Below are 20,236 nucleotides of genomic sequence, written 5' to 3'. Positions count from 1 at the left end.
CCAGCCTGCACCTTCTGGGTCATTTGTTACCAGGGGAGGAGGTGAGGTCTTAAGGGAAAGTTGAGTGGTAGGAGATGGCCTTTAATAACTTATGCAGGTCAATTTCAAGAAGGATCCCAACATTCTACTTGTCTTTATGATTGTTGTGCAACACTTTATTCTTCCTCAAGCCTTTTATAAACATTTTATGTCATCTCTTAACAGCACAGTGAAGTAATAAATATGCCAAGAACTAGCCCAATTTTAGCAAACAAGGAGTGTGTGGTTCCCTGGGACTTGGAGTCAGGACAGTTCTTCCCAGGAGGGTTGACCACCTCCAGCTGGGGGCCTGTGGTGGGTGCAGTGAGGAGGCCCTGAAGGGAAGAAAGCTCCAGTGGGAAATAGACGGGGGTTTTCCTCAGGGTTTGAGCAGAGGACAAGAGACTTCCCGAGCAGGTTGTGCTCCTGTGTTGATCATTATGAAACTCCTTTTAGGGGAAGGAACAAGGAAGCTGGAAGAGGCAGGTCAGTGGCATGCAGTCAGCTGAGTCTGGAAAACCCTTGCCCCTACTCTCTCTTCTCCCACAGCCCCGGAGGCCAGCAGGCTGGCTGAGGAGCGGTAAGGGAAGTGAGATCAGGCAGCATGTCAGCCAGACTGGTTTAAGTTGGCCTCACCTTTGTGAGTCCCTCACAGCACCTCCCTGACTCAGCTGCAGCTCGGGACCTAGGAGCTGACCAACTCCTCTTCCTGGGGTGAGTCTAGGGAAGGCTTTACTCTAGAGAAAGGGAGCAGCAGGCAGGAAAGCCTTGGGGTCCTGTCCCCTGAGGGAGATACAGCTTCTCACTGCTTTGGCTTTTTTTGTGTGTGAAACTCAGCCGCTCTGGCCATTGTCCCCCAGCACTGCTGCCCCTTTCACTTGTGAGATGCTTGCGCCCTCTGCCGGCCGCTCCAGGAAACTGCCGATCACTACCCGCGAGCGGCCCCACTTTGCTGTTAGATAGATACAAGGTGAAGCCCATATGACAAAGAAATACTGAGGGGTGCTATTTTCTTGGCTGTGATCTTTATGGAAGTAGATGGTCAGGTCTTTCTCCTGCAGGATGATTGGGTGGGTTTGAAACGACAATTTACGGTCAGTAGATGAACACTTAATTATTGCACTACCAGGACTCACTCACTCTAGCCCTTTTCAAGGGAAGGACTTGCATATCCTCATGACTCATAACCAGGTGCTGGTGAATTGGCATCTTCATCTAGACCTGGCTGTGGCTGTCATAACCTAGTATCATTGAAGAGTAGACAAGCTTCGCTTCCCTACATACGAAGAACAGTTCCCTCTGCTCAACTGGAACCTGTAAAAGAGGCCTCCCTGGTAAGGTGACAACAGCAAAGGCCCAAGTGTAAATTCAGGTGTTTCCACTTTCCAGCTCCTGCCCCGTGAAAAGGCCCTTGGACGGCACAGATGGCTTGCTTCACTAACTTCCTGGTCTGAATACATCTAGTAAGCCAGGAAGAAAGGCCTGCCAATCGGCTTCCATAAAGGCTGTGGTGAGATGCTGTTGCGGTAGTAACCGCCATGCAACAGAAAGAATCGCTGCTGGGTTTGAGCCTCTCACTACAGCCACTGCATCAACTCATCTCAAGGATCTTCCTCCTCATCACTTGACCAAGCATAATGTCCGCCTCCAGGGACTGGTTTGTCCTCTGGAAAGGTTATAGTCAAGAAAGCCCCATGGAGCAGTTCTGCTCTACAACCTAAGGTGTCTCAATGAGGCACATCCTGGCTCTGTGGAAGAGGAAAATTTACTTTCTAAGGCCATGCGTTAACCTGAGGTGGAATTTACAGCCTTTTGCTATCTCTTCCTACCCACATCCGACTGCTCCCTTCCTCTAGTGGACTCATTAGCCCGTGGGATTCTCTCTGGTCCTCCAGGTCTAGTTAATTCAAAGGTCCTGCACGAAACAACCCTCCTGGGGGATCAGGGGATGTGTGAACAAACTGGGTCACCACAGGCTAGTTCATCCAGGCCTTGCCTCAGTCTCTCAAGTGGAAAAACTGGCAGGGAATTGGTAGCACCAGGCAACAGTCAGCTGATGAGGAGCAAATTCCCTTGTAGGAGTTGTCGCCTGGCTCCAGAGCTCCCTGTCAACTGGTCAGTGGGCAGCTGTGGGCTACCAGTCAGACCCTTCCCACACCTTGGCCTAAATCCTCTCTGGTCCAGCAAGGCTTGACCCCTTCTGACTCTAGTACTCTGCACCCCCAACCTGAGGAGACACCTCAACAGTAGAGTTTAGCGGGTGGCATCTGAAGGGCAGAGGATGAGGAGGGTGGGGGATGTCCCACCACTGGCTGGAGAGTCCTGGTCAAGCCTGAAGCTCACAGCTCAGGTAAGATGGGCAGACGAGGGGGAAGGCTACAGGGGAGGCCCACATTTTGGTTCACCCAGAGACTAGAGAGACCACTGGCTAGTCTGAGGAAGGCCCATGATTTGGAGTGAGGTCACACATTGGGCTCTGCTTGCTACATCAGTCCGAGGGAAACGTCACTTCTCTTTCCCCCATCCTTGCCTTTTGGGGGTGGCCCTTGCCTCTGACTCAGGCTCACAGGATTCCCGGCACACAGTTACACGCTGTCCGTTACACGCTGTCCGTTACAGCTCCCATGCAGCCCCCAGAGCCTCACAACATTTGCCAAATGCTGTTTTTATTTGTCTGTTACACTGAAGAGTATAGTTTCTGAGCCAAAAAACATACATACTCTGCTCCTCACAAAACCAGAGTCACTAAGGCAGGCACACAGTGGCCACTCATATTTGGGGGAGGCCAAGGAGTCAGGATGACAGATGGGCAATGGGGTGGGCTGACCCCCAAAAAGGCCGTGCAGTGCCCAGGACAGGGGGCCTGGAGGCTGGGAGGGCTGTGCTGGATGCAAAAGGGCTGCTGGGCCTTTTCCATTCTCAGGTGCAGGTGACGGCTGGGCTGGCCACAGCCCCTGGCATTCGGGGCCTCGGGGCCTCGGGGCCTCAGGGTAAGGCCCAGCCTTTGTGTTGGGGTGGAAGGGGACAGAGTAACATAGCAAGCAGCATGCCTAGGCCTGGGGTCAGAGGCTGGACCCTTCCTAGCACCCCAGGAGTAAGGCTCCTCTAAGGGGGTTTCTGGTAAGGGTCCCTGGGCCTTGCAGAGGTCTGAGAAGCGAGCCAAAGGCAGAACCAGCCCTGCTTCCCACCAGGGACAAGCAGAGAGACCCAGGCGCCCCTGCTTTCCTCAGCCCCAGGGACACACAGATGCCTGGGCGAGGTGATGGGCCTGTCCCTGAGAGGAGACTGTCAGGCTCACTTCCCTACGGAACCATCCTGCCCTCCTGCTCCCACCACCTTCCAGATCACCCAGGTGGCAAAGTGTCACTTCAGTTTCCAGGGATGCAGCTAATGCATACAGCACAGGCAGAGTGGCAGAAGTACAGATGCACATAGGTGCACTGTACAGGTGGCAGAGTGCATGGGGTCACCCCCAGTGGCCAAAGGCAGTGGCAGTGCTGCTGAGGTGGCTGCACCCACCTAGGGCTGCAGGGCTGGGCCTAGAATCCAGCCCAGGTATCCTGTGCCCAGGAAAAGTAGGGGCAGTGGTTCTAAGCCACCCATTGGGCTGATGTGTGCCATGCTGGGCCCACACTAGGGTGGCCGTGGGAGTATGGCACAGAGCCCCTGCTCCCTAGCTAGGAGGCCCTGTGCATACGCAGCCCTTGCTAACTCCATAGGAGCCCAGATGACTAAGTAGAGTCAACAGGATGGTCCAGGCTATGGCTGCAAGGGCAGTGGACGTTGTCCCAGGTGTCCCCCAAGACAGCAGCTCCCTGAGGCCAAGCCCTCCCTATCCCAGCCCTGATCTGAGTGCATTCTGGTCCCAGCTTGCCCAGCAGAACCAGCGCTGCCCAGACACGGGTCCCAGGTTCACCATCACTTTGTTAGGAACACGGTCGGGCAGGCAGGGTCAGCTGGGGGTTGGGCCGTCTTGGCCAGGATGCTCCTGCCCCTTTCCCTCCTGGGGTCCATGGGTCTGCAGCCCTCATTTGTTGTCTATGAGCATCTGCACCTTGTAGACGAGGTCCCTGGCAATCCGCAGGATCTCCTGAGCATCATGCCGTTCAGCACGTTCTGAGGGAAACACAAAGGACTGTAAGAGGCCTGGGGGGACGACAGCAGGCTGACCACTCTGGCCTGTCCCCACCTGCTGCAGTCCTGACACCCTGCTACAAGGAAGGGGCCTGCGCCCCTTAAGAAGTCCTCCGAACCCCCCAGCTCCAGACTAGGAGTGCTAAAACGTGGCAGGAAGCAGCCTGTACCATTGAAGAACTTGATGATGTCAGTGAAGTCCATGTTGTTGTCGCGGATGATTTCACGGTAGGCCTCCACCAAGGCCAGGGCGATGAACGGGACAAAGTGCTCGGAGGAGATGTGTCGGGCAGCCCATATCACCTCCCACACGGCAAACACATCCTCATACAGCAGCTCTGGGGACAGCCAAGGGGCTAGGGTCAAGTCTGAGCCTGGCCACCCACAGTCCTCCACAGGACTCCAGGGGCCAAGGCCTAGGTTCTCGCCTTGATGCACATGGTTCGCCCCCATTGCACACAGCCAGATTCGAGTGGGTTTCCCCACCCTGGCCCAAGCCCCCCTCCCCTCCTGCTGACACTCAGCAGACCACGTGCTCCCCACCTCACTGGAGCAGCTCGGCTTGTCAGGGCCACATACCCTGGTGTTCAGGTGAGGTTCTGTGTGGACAAAGTCCTGAGAAACACTGCCTTCGGGCAGTACTTCTCAAGCCTGACTGTACTTTAGAATCACCAGGAAAGCTTTTGAAAACTGATGCTCAGGTTAGTAAGTCAGGGGTTGGGGAACTCTCTAGGTGATTCTAAAATGTGGTTCTGGTTGAGAATCAGCAAGTGCCTTCAGAGAAGGAAGACTCCACTGCCCGACCCCACAATCCAGCCCACCTCTTACCTCTCTTAAAATCTAGCAGGAACCATCGGTAGCAGAAGTAGAAGTGGGTGTAGTCTCCATTCTGATGCATCAGTTCAAACAGCTCTGAGTCCAGGATCTGTGTGGAGGCAGAAGGGAAGGGCTGCAGGGGTGCCACCTCTCCCCACAGCCCTTCACCTCCACACAGGAAGAGCTAGACCCCAGAGCCCGGCTGGTAACCTCTCTGTATCCTGGGCCTGACTGCCTGGTGCCTGCGTTCTCTCCCCCTCCAGTGCCCTGGGTGGGGCCACACTCTGCTGCCTGGTCCATTTCTCTGGGCATCTGATGTCTTCATCTCCCCAGCCATCACTAGAACTCTCATCGGCATGAATGTTCACATGCACATATTTCTCACAAACGTGTGCACACATGCGCGTGTGCTTTAACAGATATGCACCTACGTAAAGGGTATCCTTGTGGATGAAGAACAAACCCCATAGCGCTGGCTGACACACCCCCAGCAGCTGGCAACCTCACCTGGATGAGGGTGCGCATGTTGGCAAAGTGGCTGTCCATGGCACCCCCGTTGGGGAAATTCTGGCTCATCCTCTTCATGAGATGGCTGAAGCAGCTGTAGGCCAGCTGGTCTGAATGGAGACAGGAGTCACGTCAGCAGGGAGAGACACTGGCCCCTCAGGGCGGACTTCTTCCCATGGTGGGCACCCTGCTCTGGGGGTTGGGCCAAGGCCCCCCTAACCCATCCCTCACCATTGTCGAGGATGACCAGGAGAGGCGCCAGCAGGTCGCACATGCCCTGCACATAGCCCACGTCCAGGTGCTCCCACACGTAGCTGAAATGCCAGCAGAGTTATGGGACAGCCCCAGCCTCCTCTCTCCCCTAGGCCCTTTGGGATAGGCTGAGGGGGAGTGTAGGGGGGAAGCCCTAGAGCAGCCTGCTCCCCAGAAACCAGCCTTTCCACAGCCCTGACATACTTCCTCTGGTCCTTACAGTGAGAGGACATTGTGTACAACCCACATCGCCTCCTCCAGGCCTCAGGGACTTGGAGAGAGAGGTGATCAGAAGGCCAACATAATGGGCTTGCTGGGGTAGGGTAACCCCCAAGTGAGGGACATGGTTTCCTGAAGAAGGGGAGCAGGTGTGGGGGTAACAGGAAGGACAAAGTGGTTTAGACAGAGGGACAAATACAGGCACAGACGCCTTGCAGTGGTGGGGTGGGGGCTCTAACATATTACACAGAAGTGGCAGCAGGGGTGTGGGACAGGCCTGCCTCTCCCCACACCTGCCCAGCCCCGCCCCACGGGGGCACCTGCACATGATGTCTCTCAGCCGCTCAAGGTTGGGTGGTGTGAAGTACCAATAGTTGCGGTCGCATCTCTGCACATCCTTGTCTATGCGGTGCAGGTTTAAGGCCACGGTGTCTAGTAATTCTATCTGGAAGAGCAGAGGACTCTCAGAGGTGGGACAGTCCAGCCCCTTCAAAGCTGGGGGCAGGGGACGAGGCCCAAATAAAGGAATGCTGGGAAGAGACTCAAAGAATGGAGTCCTCTGGGGATGCTGAGAGGGCTTCAGCTCCCCTTCCTGCTCCGTCAGTATAGCCCCCCCCTTTCCCCCCGAAGCCCTTGCCCCTGAGCCTGGGATTTCCAGGGAGGCCTTCAGGCCAGCTGAGAACAGCACCTAGACCGTCCACGTACAGTGTAGGCAGCAGCGCACACGGCTGCCAGCTCCTCCCCCGCCTCCACCAGCTCGCAGGGCTGCAAGGCCTTCTGGCTGGAATCCTGGGGCTCGGAGAAAGCCATGGGGACTGGCCGGTCAGAGCCTTCCTCCCTGCTGCCATCATCCTCTTCAAAGCCCACACTCTGCCCCTCGTCAATGCTGGACTGGATGCCCGAGGCCACGGAGTAGTTGCGTGAGGATGGCAGTCCTGAATCCGGCGAGTCAAACTCCACTGACTGCTGCTCCACCATGGCAGTACCAGGGGTCCCTGCTCCCGGCTCCTGCTCGGTCTTGGGCACCGAACCTTCATGGCCCTGGGGTCCTGGGGGCTCCAGTTCATCCACAGAAATAAACACCTGGTGGGTGACACAGGTGGGGGGCTCACACCTGCACTCCAGTGCCTTCTCCAGCTTCCTGCCTCCTCCGAGGATCAGAATGGTGCTGTTCTCTCCACCCCACACACTCCCCTCTGAACTCGGGCTCTGGGCAAACATGAAGGTACTAGTTTTGACCCTATCTGAGGTCCTCCTCTCCTCAAGCGTCTTCCTGGAGTACGAGGACAATTGCAAGGGGCATACAGGGGGAATTGCAGGACTGGACACTTAACTTGGTGGCCAGTCTGAGTTAAGTCTTAGTCTACCAACTCCTCAAGTCCCATATTGCCTCAGCCTGGCAACATTTCATCATTGATATCCCGGTGTGGCTATAAGAACACTACTGGTTCAGTGATTAAACACTGGGCTAACTGAAATGCCACGTAGTTCAAATCCACAAGAGACAGAGGAGGTGGTCCGCTCTGTAAAGGTTTACAGCCTGGGATACCCAGTGGAACAGTTCGACTCTGCTCTCGAGGGCTGCCGTAAATCAGAATCAACTCCACAGCCACGGCTTTGGTTTCAGTTTGGGATGCAGCTAATGGGGCATGTAGGGGAAGGGGCAGCTGGTGGTTTTATAAAAAAAAGAAGAAGTTTATTCCTTATATGCAATACTGAATGCTCAGCAGAACAAAGCAGGGAACTCCTGGAACAAGTACCTAATTATTGGCATCTGTTTCAGACAAGCTGAAAAGAGGAAGTAAAGAGAAGCCTGTTTTTCTCATTGGAAATACTCTACCACATGGGCAATCACAGATCACTAGAGAGGTTTGCAGGCTGCTCTCTCCTCTCCTTTTATTCTAGTAGGGACCTCTGGTGGCCCAGTGGTAAGAAGCTGCACTACCAATCCTAAGGCATAGGATTCACATCCATTAGCTGCTCTTGCCAGAGGAAGATGGGGCGTCTCCTCCCACGCAATGTACTACCTCTGAAAACCGGCTGGAAGGTCAGCTGTGAGTCAGTTCTAACTTGATGGCATACACCAACTTTTTTTTACTTGGACTATGTAAGGAAGTCTATGTACGAACAGTGCTCAGGCTGTTCATTCATAGGGTCGCTATGAGTCGTCTACGACTCAACAGCACCAAACAACAACAACATGTAAGGAAAAGGATGCCAGAAGCAGTTTGCACTTTGAATAAAAAGTCTGAAGTGCTGGGTTAGTCAGAGGTAAAATCGCAGCTCTGAGGCACCGGAGAGCTTGGTGCGGTGAGGAGAAATTCTGTTGTCCTTGAGCTGGGCAGCTGGGGCATCTGAGCAGACTCAAGTTTTTACAGGATGCAATGTCAGAAAGACAGTGCAAGAGGCTGAGCATGAATAGAGGGTTGATAAAAGGCACACAGAGAGGGAGAGTGTGCCCTGGAGGTTATATTTGAGTCTTGCTTCAACTTGTATTTTCTATAAAGATTAGCAAGGATTTATTGATGTTAACAACATATAAAAGAAAGTCCTTAAAAATGAAATTTCTTAGAACAATCAACTAAACAAGATCAAGAGGGCAGCATTTGGCCAGGGATAGAAAGCCCAGAGGACAGGAAGAGAGAGAAGGACAAATGGAAATGCAGGGAGGTAAAGGGACAGTGCTGTCTCAGTGCAGGGATTGTAATTAATGTCACAAAACATAATGTACATGAGGGAGCTCTGGTGGCCTAGTGGCAAGAAGCTGCACTGCAATCCCAGAGGTGCGTGGTTCGAATCCACCAGACTCTCTGCTGGAGAAGGAGGGGCAATCTCCTCCTGTCCCAGTCAGATCCGATTTGACAGTGCATACACCCACACACACACACACACACACAAAATAATAAATAAAATAAACAAAACATAATGTATATAAATTGTTGAGTGGAAAACCAATTTTCTCGGCAAACTTTCACTTAAAACACAATTTTAAAAGATTTCTTATCACTGCAGCTTGGTCCAACCAGTCATAGTTCAGAAATTGCTGCAGAGCCTAAAGGAGGGGTGATACCAGGAAGAACTACCCAGGTCCGAAGTGGCCTCGCACAGCCAATCCCAGAAGTTCATATGATCCTAAAAGCAGCACTGTGGGGAGAGCGCCTTTGAGAGTAGCCCACAATGGGACTTTGCTGGGAGCTCCCTTGTTTTCTGGTCAACAGTTCTAGGTGACGTCTCTAGAATCTGAGGACACTTGAGCTGAAAGGGAAACTGAGGCTCAGAGAAAAAACTTGTCCAGAGATGCCTGTCTTGTAGATGGAGCATCTAAGAGTGGGACTGCTTCTTGCCTTGAGGTTTCTGTAGAGGTGAAAAGACTTCTCTAAACCTCTACAAGTCCTTATTTTCCTGCTAATTTATAGAAACAACCTAAACCTATAAACACATACAATTATCATCAATGTCTGTGTAACGTGTCCTTCTCAACACATGCCCACACTCGGTGCTACAGTCACTGCACTTTTCAGTTAATGAGAGGGGGACATGCCGAGCCACTGTGAGCACTTGGCACTCTGAGTCACATGCTGCCCCCACCCCACCCATGGGCTCCTCACGTCATTGCTGATGGTGGAGTCCCGGTGGATGAGGCGCTGCACGTGGCTGTCGATGCTGCTGCCTGAGGAGAACTTGGCCAGTGTGGTGGGGTGGGCCTCCCGCTCCCGCTGCCTCACCACCACCTCACAGGCTTTCCACTCCGCCAGCACGCGCTGGTACCTGGCCGCCACCACTGTGTCCACCTGCATTCAGATCATACCGTGACCACAGGGGGCTGGGCAGCTGGAGGTGATGGGAACACTCTGTTCACATCTTCCTCTCTCACGTTTCTCTCTGGGTGTGAGGGGATTCCTCTGGTTTCCTCCTCACACACTCTCATGCGAACCGGCTTCCCTACCTGTTCCATCTCTTTTTTGCTCATGCCAAACTTGTAGTGGCCAAGCAGGAAGGGCCAGACGTCCTTGCGGATTTCATGTTCCACTCCTCCATAGTATACCTGCCGCAGCAGCTCCAGCTCCTTGTAGTTCTAAGGGACCCAGGAAGCAAATGTTACAACCCCTGACTGCCGTGGAGATCCAGGCCTGGGGAGGGTGCCCCACCCACTCTGCCAAGGCTGAGACATGTCCAGCTGTGTGCCCCAGATGAGAGTGGGATGACATCTATGTCATCTCTCCTTCCCTAAAGGGCAGGAAACTGAGCCCAGAAAGATGCAGATTTTCCTAAGAGCACAGAGCAGCATTGAGAAGCACACTTTCCAGCCCAGCACCTCTCAAACAGATCCAGGGCCTGCGTCACCCCGTGGACACAGGTCCTGACCAGTTAACCCTCTGCTCTCTCAGTTTACCCCCAGTACACAGCCAGTGCGAGCTGCTATTCCTGTAGTCTCTCTGTACTCACCACTGCCTACCCCAGCCCTTCCACCTGGCCCTGGCCCTGGCCCCACCACCACAAGGTGCACCTTTTTATCCTTCTGGTATTTGCTCCATACATCCTTGGTGAGGCCCCCAGAAGCCCCTGGGGGCCGATCAGGTGGGATGATGTTGTGGTGCACCAGCGCTGACAGGTGGGTCCGGACCGTGGACAGGTGACGGCAGTACGCCAGCCCTGTAGTAGAGATCCAGGAAGCCATGGTCGCCGTGCCTCCCCTCACCAGTCCCCCAGCTCTGGCTGTCCTCTCACCCCATACTCACAGCCGTAGAAGGCCCGGGACACAATCTGCCTCTTCATGCTCTCACACAGTAGCCTGAGGGGCAGCCTGTGGACACAAGCTGGCTCAGGACCTGGCTGCTGAAGGACATGCCAGCTTGCGGACAGGCAGGGCGCTCAGGTGGGAGCAGGAGCCCCAGACGGCAGCACGTCATCGAGCTCCTCCCTACCTGCCACCTTGGACAGAACCCACATCACACAGGGGTTTGTGCACCATTAACTTAGCAGAAGATGGGTCTCATCTCTGTCTTCCTCACACAGAGCATGGCCAGCAACTCAGATCCCTGCTCCCTCGCCCTCCCCTGCCCTGAGCCTCTGGCTTCACAGGCACATATTAAGACCTGGGGGACAGGAGGATGGCTCAGGCACAGAAGGTGGGAGCTCAGGGGCTTCTTGGGAAATGGTGTCCAGGGTGACCAAAGGAAGCATCCTGGAGTTCTCGCCACTTACAAACTTCTTTGAGTACAGCCTGCCCAGCAGACTCCATGCCATTCCCACCCTCTCAGAGCCCTGAGGTCAAAGGGCAAAACACACAGTGAGTGACAAGGCTTCAGGGAGGTCAATGGATAAAGAAAGGCTCAGGAGACAGAAAAACGTGCAGGGCTTGGATCAGCATCTGGGCCTGTGCCCACCCAGGTGACTGGCCAGCTAACTTCATCTTAGAAAATTTTGGATTCCACATGAGAAAACAGAACTTCCTGAAGGTCATCAGGAAAACATACAAGAACTGAAGTAACATGTAAAAGAAAGCACTCCATAAAGGCACCAAGACCGGGTGCGCGCTGCTGCAACCTTGTGGCAGGTGCCCTGACGGCTGCTCAGCATCTTCGGACGAGTGGCCTGACAGCAGGCTCTGAGTCCGTATTGGGAAGTAGAGTTCCCCAGTGCTGAGCACTTCCTACCGCAGGGAAAATCTGGGTATTCACGTAAGTCCTCATTTTGTTCTCAAAAGGACTTTGGAAGCAGGTTATCTCCATTTTACAAATGAAGAGATTGAGGGTCATAAATGTAGAGATTCAATAAAGTCAGTACCTTGCCACAGTCACGTGATTAGTCATTATCAGAAGTGAAAGTGGAACCTAGGTGTGTCTAATCCCAGAGGCCACACTGTTTGACAGGTGACACAGGCCTTCAGGAGAGGCCCACATGAGTAGAGACATGGCACCAGGGAGGCAGGGTTCTGGGCCCTGTCCACTCACCGGTCGGGGACGCAGCTGCAGTGGCTGGGGGTGGCATACGGGGAGCTGCTGGAGGAGCAGGACAGGCAGGAGGAACCCTGGCCACACAGTGGCTCTAGGTGCCAGGCTGGCAGGCTGGGCCCGAAGCCCTGCATCTCGATCATGTCACCAGCATCTGAGGGCAGGAAAGGTGCCAGGGTCAGAGCCTGGAGGGCCTCCTCCCCCATCACCCGGCAGCACACCCACTCTGTACCCAAAGCTGCAGCATGAAGTCAGCAGAGATGGGAAACTACAGGGTGGTGCCTCCCTGGTCCAGAGCCCAAGATGGAAATGGTGGAGGGGCTCTGCCTCTTCCCAGCTTCCACTAAGCCTGAAGAGGGCCAGCAGGTGTCATTCGGTTTGTAAGAAAACACGTTGACTGGGTCGTGTATGGTGGTATTTTTCTACCTGTCTAACCTCTGGTGGCTTAGTAGTATGGAATTATGCTGCTAACCCAAAGATGTGCAGTTCAAATCCACAAGCTAACTCTGCCAGGAGAAAGATGGGTACTCTCCTCCTGTGCAATTGATTGCCTCTGAAACCTTGCTGGGGCATCAGCTACCAGTTGGCTCCCGCTTTATGGTCCACAACAAGTACTGGCAATGGAATAAACACTTTGTTTTTTGAGAGGAAGGGAAGGAACAACAAAAGCCCAAGCATCTTAAAATGCTGCCAACTAGCTTGGCCTTCAAACATCTGGTTTAGTCCTCTTTGGATAATGCCAAGATGAGTAGGAAGGTACTGGGAATGTTACCAATTCTAAACCCTCCAGTGCCAAAGAGGCATCACCAGTTAAAGCCCCCGAAGGGCCTCAGAGCAGCCTGTCTTGGCCCATGGGGCTCAGATGCCAAGCCTGCCCAGTCAGGACCCTGCTGCCAGACCATGTGGCTCCCTCGCTTCTCTCCATCTTGGCTCAGCCTAACTGCACTCAGCCTGGTGGGCTCCTGGAAATGCACAAGTGATCTGGAAGGAGGTCAAATTCTCAGGACTTTCGGGACACTGGAGGGGGAGGTAGGGTAGGGGGGCTGGGGACACAGCCCGGTCATCTGAGTGCCAGTCACAGTCGAGCTATGCCAGGTGCAGCCTCAGCTGAGACAGATCTTCCAACACACCCACACTCCCTTCGGGTGAAGCCTTCACAGCCGGCCCAGCTGGTTGGAATCAGAACTCAACCTGCTGGGGAGCTTCCAGGGAGTGGGACAGAGACTGCTCAGTGGGGGCCCTGGAGGATGAATGTCACCAACATGCTAAGTGAAGACAGGGAGGGAAAGGCCTAGGAGATGGTGCCAGGAGGAAGGGCGAAAGAGGTAAAGAGTAAATAAGAACCGGGAAAGAATTGTGTGTGTGGAGACCTCCTCCAGCACGGCTTTCCTCTGCCAGCCAGCGCGGGCCTGGTTCAGCCAGCCCTGTGAGCAAACCTCAGCCTGTTTGGTGTGTGCAGCCAGACTCTGCGTGTGCCTTGGGAGAGCTGAACTGAGCCCCCTCCAGGCCCCCCAGGCTGCCCTGCCTTGACCCCAGGACTCTCCCAGACTAGAGGCTGGGGTTTTTGGTAGCTGTCTGGCCCTTCAGCTCCACCCGGAGGCAAATTAAGGGAACATACTTGGTGAGGAAGGACTGTGGCTCTAGGAATTGGGGGTTGCAAGGCCATGCCTGAGACTGAGGGGAGGAGAGTGGGGACGGGAACAGGCAGGGGGGCAAGAGCCCAACTCATGCCCACAGCAGGCAGGAGAGAGGTGGAGGGAGGCCAGGGTGGGAGCAGGCCCAGCCAGTGGGCAGTGGGCAGCAGGCAGCAGGCGGACAGGCAGGGAACGTGATGGGGCAGAGGGTGAGGGAAACAAGCTCATGCCCAGAAAGCAGGGCCCGACTGGGGCGAGACTCCTGGGGCAATGCTCTTCACCTTAATTCTCCAGGAAGGAGCTGAAAAAGCCAGCATTACACTGTGTCTCTGACTGAACCCAGTGTGAGCGCTGGGGTGACTGGGCAAGGGGCAGCAGTCTGGACCGGGGAGTCTGCTGGGTCAGCTTGGACTCTGACTCTCTCCTTTGAGCAGGAGGAAAGTTTAAAGCAAACAACCAGGACAGTTGAACCCCACAGCCCCTAAGACTCCGAGTGAAAGGTGTCTGACCTGGAGCAGAATTAGAGTGAATAGCATCTCTGCTCAGTAGGGGGACTGGGGGGAGGCAGCAGGAAAGAGGGGAGGTGGAGTCTGGACACCCGCCACTTGAGTCACATGCACAAGTCAAGCATGTCGCAGGCTGGAAAAGCAATGGCTAGCAGAACGGACTCCACAGTGTTGTCATTAAGGACTGAGTGCATTGGGGAAGCTTCCCTCCCACCTCGCAGCCAAACTCTGGTTCTGCCCCTCTATCTATCTCCTCCCCTTTCCCCAAGAACTGCGGCTGCATATTGGGCTGGGCCTCCATGTTCCCCAAGAGACAACCCTGAAGCTCCATGTTCCCCAAGAGACAACCCTGAAGCTTCTGGACCCTGAGGGACTGGAGGTTTCCTTGACCCTAAAGGAACCCCAGCCCCTAGACTGGTTAGGAATACAGGGTTTCTATCACCAACTCTGCCAAGTCAAGAGCTCTAAGGGACACGCCTGGCCTGACTTCCATGTTCCTGGGAGGCGGCTGTCTGTGGGGTGGGAAGGGGCTCCTCGGCTCTCCCCTCAGAGCTCAGCATTCCCACCTGGCTCAAAGTCAGTTAACCTGTAAACTGTGCCAACCCTCAAGCCCAGTTTGCAAAAAGCCAGGGGGTGGGGTTGTGCAGGAAGTGAATGGGAAGTGAGATTCCTTGTCCCATCTGGGCCCACAGATTCTTATGAAAAGAGATGAGAGGGAGGGAAGGCCCTTGGCAGATGTGGGGGGACAGTGAGGGCAGCTGGAGAGCTGTGCTGAGCGTGTTCTATGGCACAAACCGGGCCGGGCTAAGGATTTGAGCTCTTTGGCAGAACTTTGTGGAAGCATACTGAGAGTGTTACTTATCTTTGGACGCCTTTTGCAGGGACCAACAAGGGGAAGGAGCAATTCACGTTGTGGCATGAGAATGTGTGGGAAGGGGAAGTGGAGCCTGAACTGGGGAAGCTCCCTCGACTACTGAACTCTGCCCTTCTTAACCTCCTCTGGAGCTCGCCTTTCTGGCTGATGACTCTCTCAAAAGGGTATGAGACCCCACCATTCCACTCTGTGATGACAGGAATGGTGTGGGCACCATGGGACCGGCGTTGTCCCGTTCACAGTGAAGAGGGTCCTGTAATCATGGAGAGGGAACCCCACTACCTGCACAGCATCTGCTACAGAGTTTTGGGGTGGTGGAAAGTGTGCTCAAATTCAGAGTTAAGCAGGGATATTTCTGGGACAAGAACTCCTGCTGTGATGGCTTGTGGCCCCTTCCTGAATGTTGTTGCTATTTCTACATTTCAGCCATGCTTGATGGGAAGATGGAGCCTGAGGTTCTCCCCATAGTGTCCCCAACCTTTCACCTGACCCACAAGACTGCACTCGTGACCTATCCAGCCCCTAGTCCTACATAGGAGAGCTGAACTCAGGGGTCCGGAGCACCAGGCTGGGCTTCCCAGAGGGAATGAGAAGGTACTGCATTGGGCCTGCGGCCAGCAGCGACAAGACCCTGGGGAGAAGTCACCCTCAGGAGAAGGGAACCTGTGAGGGTCCCAACAGGCAACCTGGAAATCACAGACCTTTCTGCCAGTGGGCCCTCTTCCCTCCCAGGTGTGAAAACCTCTCCTGACAGACTGGATTGGGTGCCCAGGGGCACCTGCTCTTCTACCATGCCTTCTTCTCGCATCTGACCTGCCTCCAGATGTAAAGGAACCAGGGTGGACCCGAGTCCCGTAATGCCAACACTGCCGTTCGAGCCCCTGCGGTGTGTGGCAGGTGGGCCCAGGGGGGTAGGGTAGGGGGTGAGTTGGGGGGCAGGAAGAGGGGGAGAATAAAAACCTTTCATCGGATTGGGAGCTGTGAGGTTCCGCGAGCAGATCATTGAGAGCATCGCGTGCAGTTTATCCTCCTCTTCCTCATCATCGTCCACCGAGGCCGCGCGGCTGGCCGCTAGGTGGTGGTAGTTAATAGTGACTGCTCAAAGAGAATAGCGAGAGAGGCAGAGGCATGAGGACCCTTGTCCCTGGGCAGGAGGGACCAGACTCCCTCCTCCAGGCTGGTGGAATGGAGAACCAGGTCACTTGGATCTTGCAGGACATGAAGGGGAGAACCTGAGAGTTCAGTTGGTAGCTTATTCGGGAATGTGAGGGGAAATGAGAGGATGGGAAACGCCAAGAGTTCCACGCTTGAGGAAGCTCCTCCGTGACGAGGAGAGGAGAGAACTGAGGAGGGGAACCAGGGCAGGGAAAGACAGGACCACCTGGGATAGGCCAGCAGCTCAGGACTCAGCAGCCTTGGTCAAGGCTGTGCTCAACCGCTGGGAGGCAATCATGTTTATTTTCCACCATCTCTCAGGTTGAGTTTGAACCACATCTGAGGATCACCCTCAATTCCTTTTTTTCTCCCATAAGCCCTTCCTTTTTTCTGAGTTGTTCTCCTCAAGTTGCTCACAAGGATCTTGAAGGACTCATCTGGTTTCCCGGGGGCCCTGGCTCACCCTCTGAGGGCATGGTCCTTGAGAAGGGACATGAACGGAACTGGGAAATGTCAAGGCTTTGAAGGGAGGAAGTGGAAACTGAATAAGCAAAGCTGAGAAACAGCCCTAGTTTTAAATGCCAGGTTTGCAAACATATTCTGGCAGAAGATATGTCTCCTTGTCAGGCACATCTGGGCGGGTGGGTGGGTGGGGTCTCAACATCTTGTGTCCTCTAAGCCTGCTTCTCCTGAGGGTAGGTACATGACCTGGGTTACCTGTCATCTAGTAAAGACAACTTAGGGATTATACTGACTTCCCTCTGAGTCAGTGCAAGTTAGAAAGTTTAGGCAGCTGGGCGGGTAGGTGGTCTGGCTGGCAATAAATGCACTTGGCTGGCAAACTCCTTTACTTCATCTGCAAGAAGGTAAATCTGCTTCGTGAGTAGCAGAAACACCCTGGGTAGGAAGGGAATGTTGGCGTTGGCAGATACCTACAGATATGTCGCCTTTGGTTCTGGAGAGTATGCAGGGGAGGACAGGGCCAGTAATGAACAAAGGATCCTAGCATCCATGAGAGCCAAGCTGACTCTGGGCCCCTAAACTCTTAAAGGCCACTGGGCTGTTCTAAGTCTCTGGTCTCCAGGGACGGCTCTCCACTGCAGCTGAAGCTCCTCTGGTCTAGCTGGTTCGTGTCAAGCTCAGACTCTAGCTCTCTCCCACATCACGCATCCAGGCCTCCCATGGTGACCAGGTGGCAGTCCAGAGGAATGGAGAGCTCTGTACCTTTTATATTCTAGTCTCTCCATATCCCCACTTCCCAAGACTGAACATGAAAGGATGACTAAGAGAACATTATACTCTGAAGTCTCAGTCTTAAGGTAAAGATGTGGGGGAGTGTAGGGAGTGAGATACAGCTAGATAAAGGGCTGCCTGCAGATAAAAGCATGGCCCATGATCCTCCACTCCCACCGACCCTGCGTACAGCCTTTCCTGGGTGCACTGCACTTTCCATCCTTTGCTATGTCAGGTTTGGGACACTCACTGTGCTCATGCCTGTGGCCAGGATAAATGATCCGGAACACACAATCCGTGGCCCGTCCCATGCCCATCTCTTCCACATCCACCGACCGCATGCTGCTGCGCTTCCGTAGCCTGGGGAACACCTTCCCCTGTGGAGGGAGGGGTACAGCAGGTGGTCAGCTGGTCCAGGGCAGTCTGACCAAGTCCCACCCATAGCTGCTCCAAAGATGAAGAGGGACAGACAACCCACCCCACATAGCCCTCACTCCCCAGCTTCCCAAGCTCTGTGGTACCTTCCCTTGCTGGGTCCAGAGTGGGGGCTCCAGCTGTCCACGAGGCAGGAGCCCATTTTCCAGACAGGACAGAAAGGATAAGAGGTGTCCCCCCTGAGGGAAGTGCAGGGGCGGCCTCTGGATGCCATCCTGACTCACCAGCACAAGTGTGCCACCACTCTCTGCGGGGTAAATATAGATGAGGAGACTGGGCCAGGCGGCCAGGCTCTCCTGGCTGGATGTGACAATGCCAGGCATGCCGAGGTGTGGCCAGGAGGTGTATTTAGAAGGGATGGCAGGGGCTGGAGAAGTCCCATGCACCCCAGACATAGTGCACAGCTGGGAGAAAAGGTGCCTTTCCTCTCCCACCCTCCTGCACCCAGAAGCAAAAGGACTTACTCTGCTGGTGACAGTGGATGCAGACAATCTGACTGAAGGGTACAACCAGGGCGTAGTCCCAGTAAACGCTGGAAGGAAACCCGTCTGGTGTCACGGTGTGCCAGAACCGTCCTCCTGTCCTAGTCCCACCAACCCCTAAAACGACCCCCAGGACAGGATGAGTGCAATTAAGCAGTGACTCCAGCCAGCCCATCTCTCTGGGCCCAGGCTGCCCTCCTGGCACAGAGCCTGGCAGTCTTAGCTGTCTAGGGCTTGGCTCAGGCAAACCCCTTCATGCCCTGGCCTGTCTCAACCTTAGAGAGTTTGGGAATCTCTCCAGGTGGCCTCCCCCTGCAAACCTTGGCACCTGGATAGCAGGCAGGCCTGCCTCCTGGAGCAGGCTAGCTCTCTCCATCCCCCGCGTGGGGATGATTCATTCCTAAAGCCCCCACCTCTTTTCTAGCTCGGAGTCCCCCAGAGTTCCATTCATGAGCTGGTTGGGGGTCCACTTCAGAGTGAGGTTCTCTGCAGATTGGTGCAGGGAGAGGTAGCCTGGGACCGCTTCCATGTCCTCTTTCTATGGAGAGAGACGCACCAGAAGGTGAGATGGTGAGGGACCTGTGGCTGAGGCTCAGGAGGGGGCAAGGGAGGCCCATCAGAAAGTGCTGGACTGGGGCTGGACAGGAGCCTAGGGAGAAAAAAAACCCCATGCCAAATCTGGGCATCTCCCTCCCCTGGCTGGCCTGGTCTCTTGGCTCTGTCCTCTTAGCCTCCTGGATGCCAGATGTGTCCTGGGCCAGCAACACTCAAGCCAGGTGTCCACTATGCCTGCTGGCAGTCACTCCCACCCATGGTTGGCCTTGCTCTCAGTTTGAAAGCACAGATGCCATGCCCAGCTCCCACCTGGCCAAGGCTGGCATGACTCTAATAAACCAGTGAGGTGGGGGTGGGACCTGTTCTCTTTTTTTTTCTGGCTCTAGCCTCCTGGAATCAGAATGAACACAGGTGGAGAGTCCTAGTTCTGAGACTCGGGAACTGGGTCATGAGGGGTGGAGAGGGCAGTGAGGTGTGAGGCTTTCCTACCGGCTGCACCAGCACATTGTTCTTGCCGTAGAGCAGCTGAGTCCGGGCGTTCTGGTGCAGGGACTCCACGTACTCACGGGCACAAGCAGCGAGCCTGTCCTCTGACGCGCTGCCACTTGAGTGCCGCTTCCGGATCTGCACAGAAAGGCAGGCTCAGCCCCCAGCCTCAGGGAATCAGTCTCAGGGGTTGAGAGCCCTCGGATGTCCATGCCAACCCTCTCTCGCTGCCCCTTTGGGTGTTCCTGCCCTCCACTCATAAACCAGCCTTGTGTTTCTACCATGTGCCAGTGGAGGGAGAAGGCTGTCTGGTGAGCCATCCTGTGACCATGAGAAGCACCAAGGCCTTGCTTCCCTCCCTGCAGACCTGTGGGCCTGGTAGGAGGAACATGCAAGGGATAAGAAGAAGGACACCTACTCCGAGGGCAGGGCGCTTTGCCGGAGAGTCCTGGCGACTGGGGGGCCCTCGAATCCGGTGCCTCTGGACCAGCTCATCAGCAGAGGGGTCGGTCCAGTAGTGATCGGCAGTCTTGAGCTTGGTGTACTCCAAAGCACAGGGTCCCACTGTAGAGACAGAAACAGCCCGCTCCCAACAGTGCTCCCTCTGCCCCTCTGCTCGGCCACCACAGGCCCAGCCCAGGCTTCTGGGGGGGCTCAGCTCACCTAGAAGAGAGGCCAAGATAGGGCCAAGCACAGGGTCTGCCAGCAACGCTTCCTTCTCATAGTATTTGCTGGAAGGAGAGACAGGGTGATTCTTGGGGCTCCCAGACATCACTGGGGAGGGATGTCCCCAAAAAAGACGAAATGTGTGTCAGTCACCATAAAGGGTCTAATGTGATCTTAAAAGGCGCTTAACAGGGAGAAGGGGTGTAGCTACAGGCTAACATGCAAGTCAGTCAAGCAGAGGAGGGTGGGCTGCAGGACTGAGCAGGAGATGGATCCAGAGGCAGGAGGGGCTGCTTGGGGTTGGGGAATT

General features: G+C 54.9%; 1 protein-coding gene across 2 annotated transcripts in view; it reads right to left on the bottom strand.

The window, feature by feature from the left end:
- Window positions 1–4,045: 4,045 nt before the first annotated feature.
- The window catches only part of SGSM2 (small G protein signaling modulator 2), a 31,678-nt gene continuing 15,487 nt past the window's right edge, over window positions 4,046–20,236 (bottom strand). The window contains exons 5-24 of one of the 2 annotated variants that reach the window (XM_006891033.1): window positions 19,924–19,991; window positions 19,679–19,824; window positions 19,264–19,398; window positions 18,633–18,757; window positions 18,202–18,269; window positions 17,824–17,984; window positions 17,553–17,679; window positions 15,875–16,009; window positions 11,901–12,054; window positions 10,686–10,750; window positions 10,454–10,599; window positions 9,893–10,021; window positions 9,555–9,737; window positions 6,652–7,029; window positions 6,267–6,391; window positions 5,707–5,789; window positions 5,476–5,585; window positions 4,981–5,077; window positions 4,323–4,490; window positions 4,046–4,134 (exon numbers count right to left, since the gene is read on the bottom strand). In XM_006891033.1, coding sequence (XP_006891095.1) covers window positions 4,046–4,134; window positions 4,323–4,490; window positions 4,981–5,077; window positions 5,476–5,585; window positions 5,707–5,789; window positions 6,267–6,391; window positions 6,652–7,029; window positions 9,555–9,737; window positions 9,893–10,021; window positions 10,454–10,599; window positions 10,686–10,750; window positions 11,901–12,054; window positions 15,875–16,009; window positions 17,553–17,679; window positions 17,824–17,984; window positions 18,202–18,269; window positions 18,633–18,757; window positions 19,264–19,398; window positions 19,679–19,824; window positions 19,924–19,991 — 2,692 coding nt within the window. The remainder of the gene's footprint in view (window positions 4,135–4,322; window positions 4,491–4,980; window positions 5,078–5,475; window positions 5,586–5,706; window positions 5,790–6,266; window positions 6,392–6,651; window positions 7,030–9,554; window positions 9,738–9,892; window positions 10,022–10,453; window positions 10,600–10,685; window positions 10,751–11,900; window positions 12,055–15,874; window positions 16,010–17,552; window positions 17,680–17,823; window positions 17,985–18,201; window positions 18,270–18,632; window positions 18,758–19,263; window positions 19,399–19,678; window positions 19,825–19,923; window positions 19,992–20,236) is intronic. The other variant, XM_006891034.1, reaches the window with a different exon arrangement.

Source organism: Elephantulus edwardii, unplaced genomic scaffold (assembly GCF_000299155.1).
Source record: "Elephantulus edwardii isolate Elephantulus edwardi_28Jun2011 unplaced genomic scaffold, EleEdw1.0 scaffold00094, whole genome shotgun sequence".
Taxonomy (NCBI): Eukaryota; Metazoa; Chordata; class Mammalia; order Macroscelidea; family Macroscelididae; genus Elephantulus; species Elephantulus edwardii.
The sequence above is the reverse complement of the archived record's forward strand: the minus strand, read 5'-3'. Positions and strand labels throughout refer to the sequence as shown.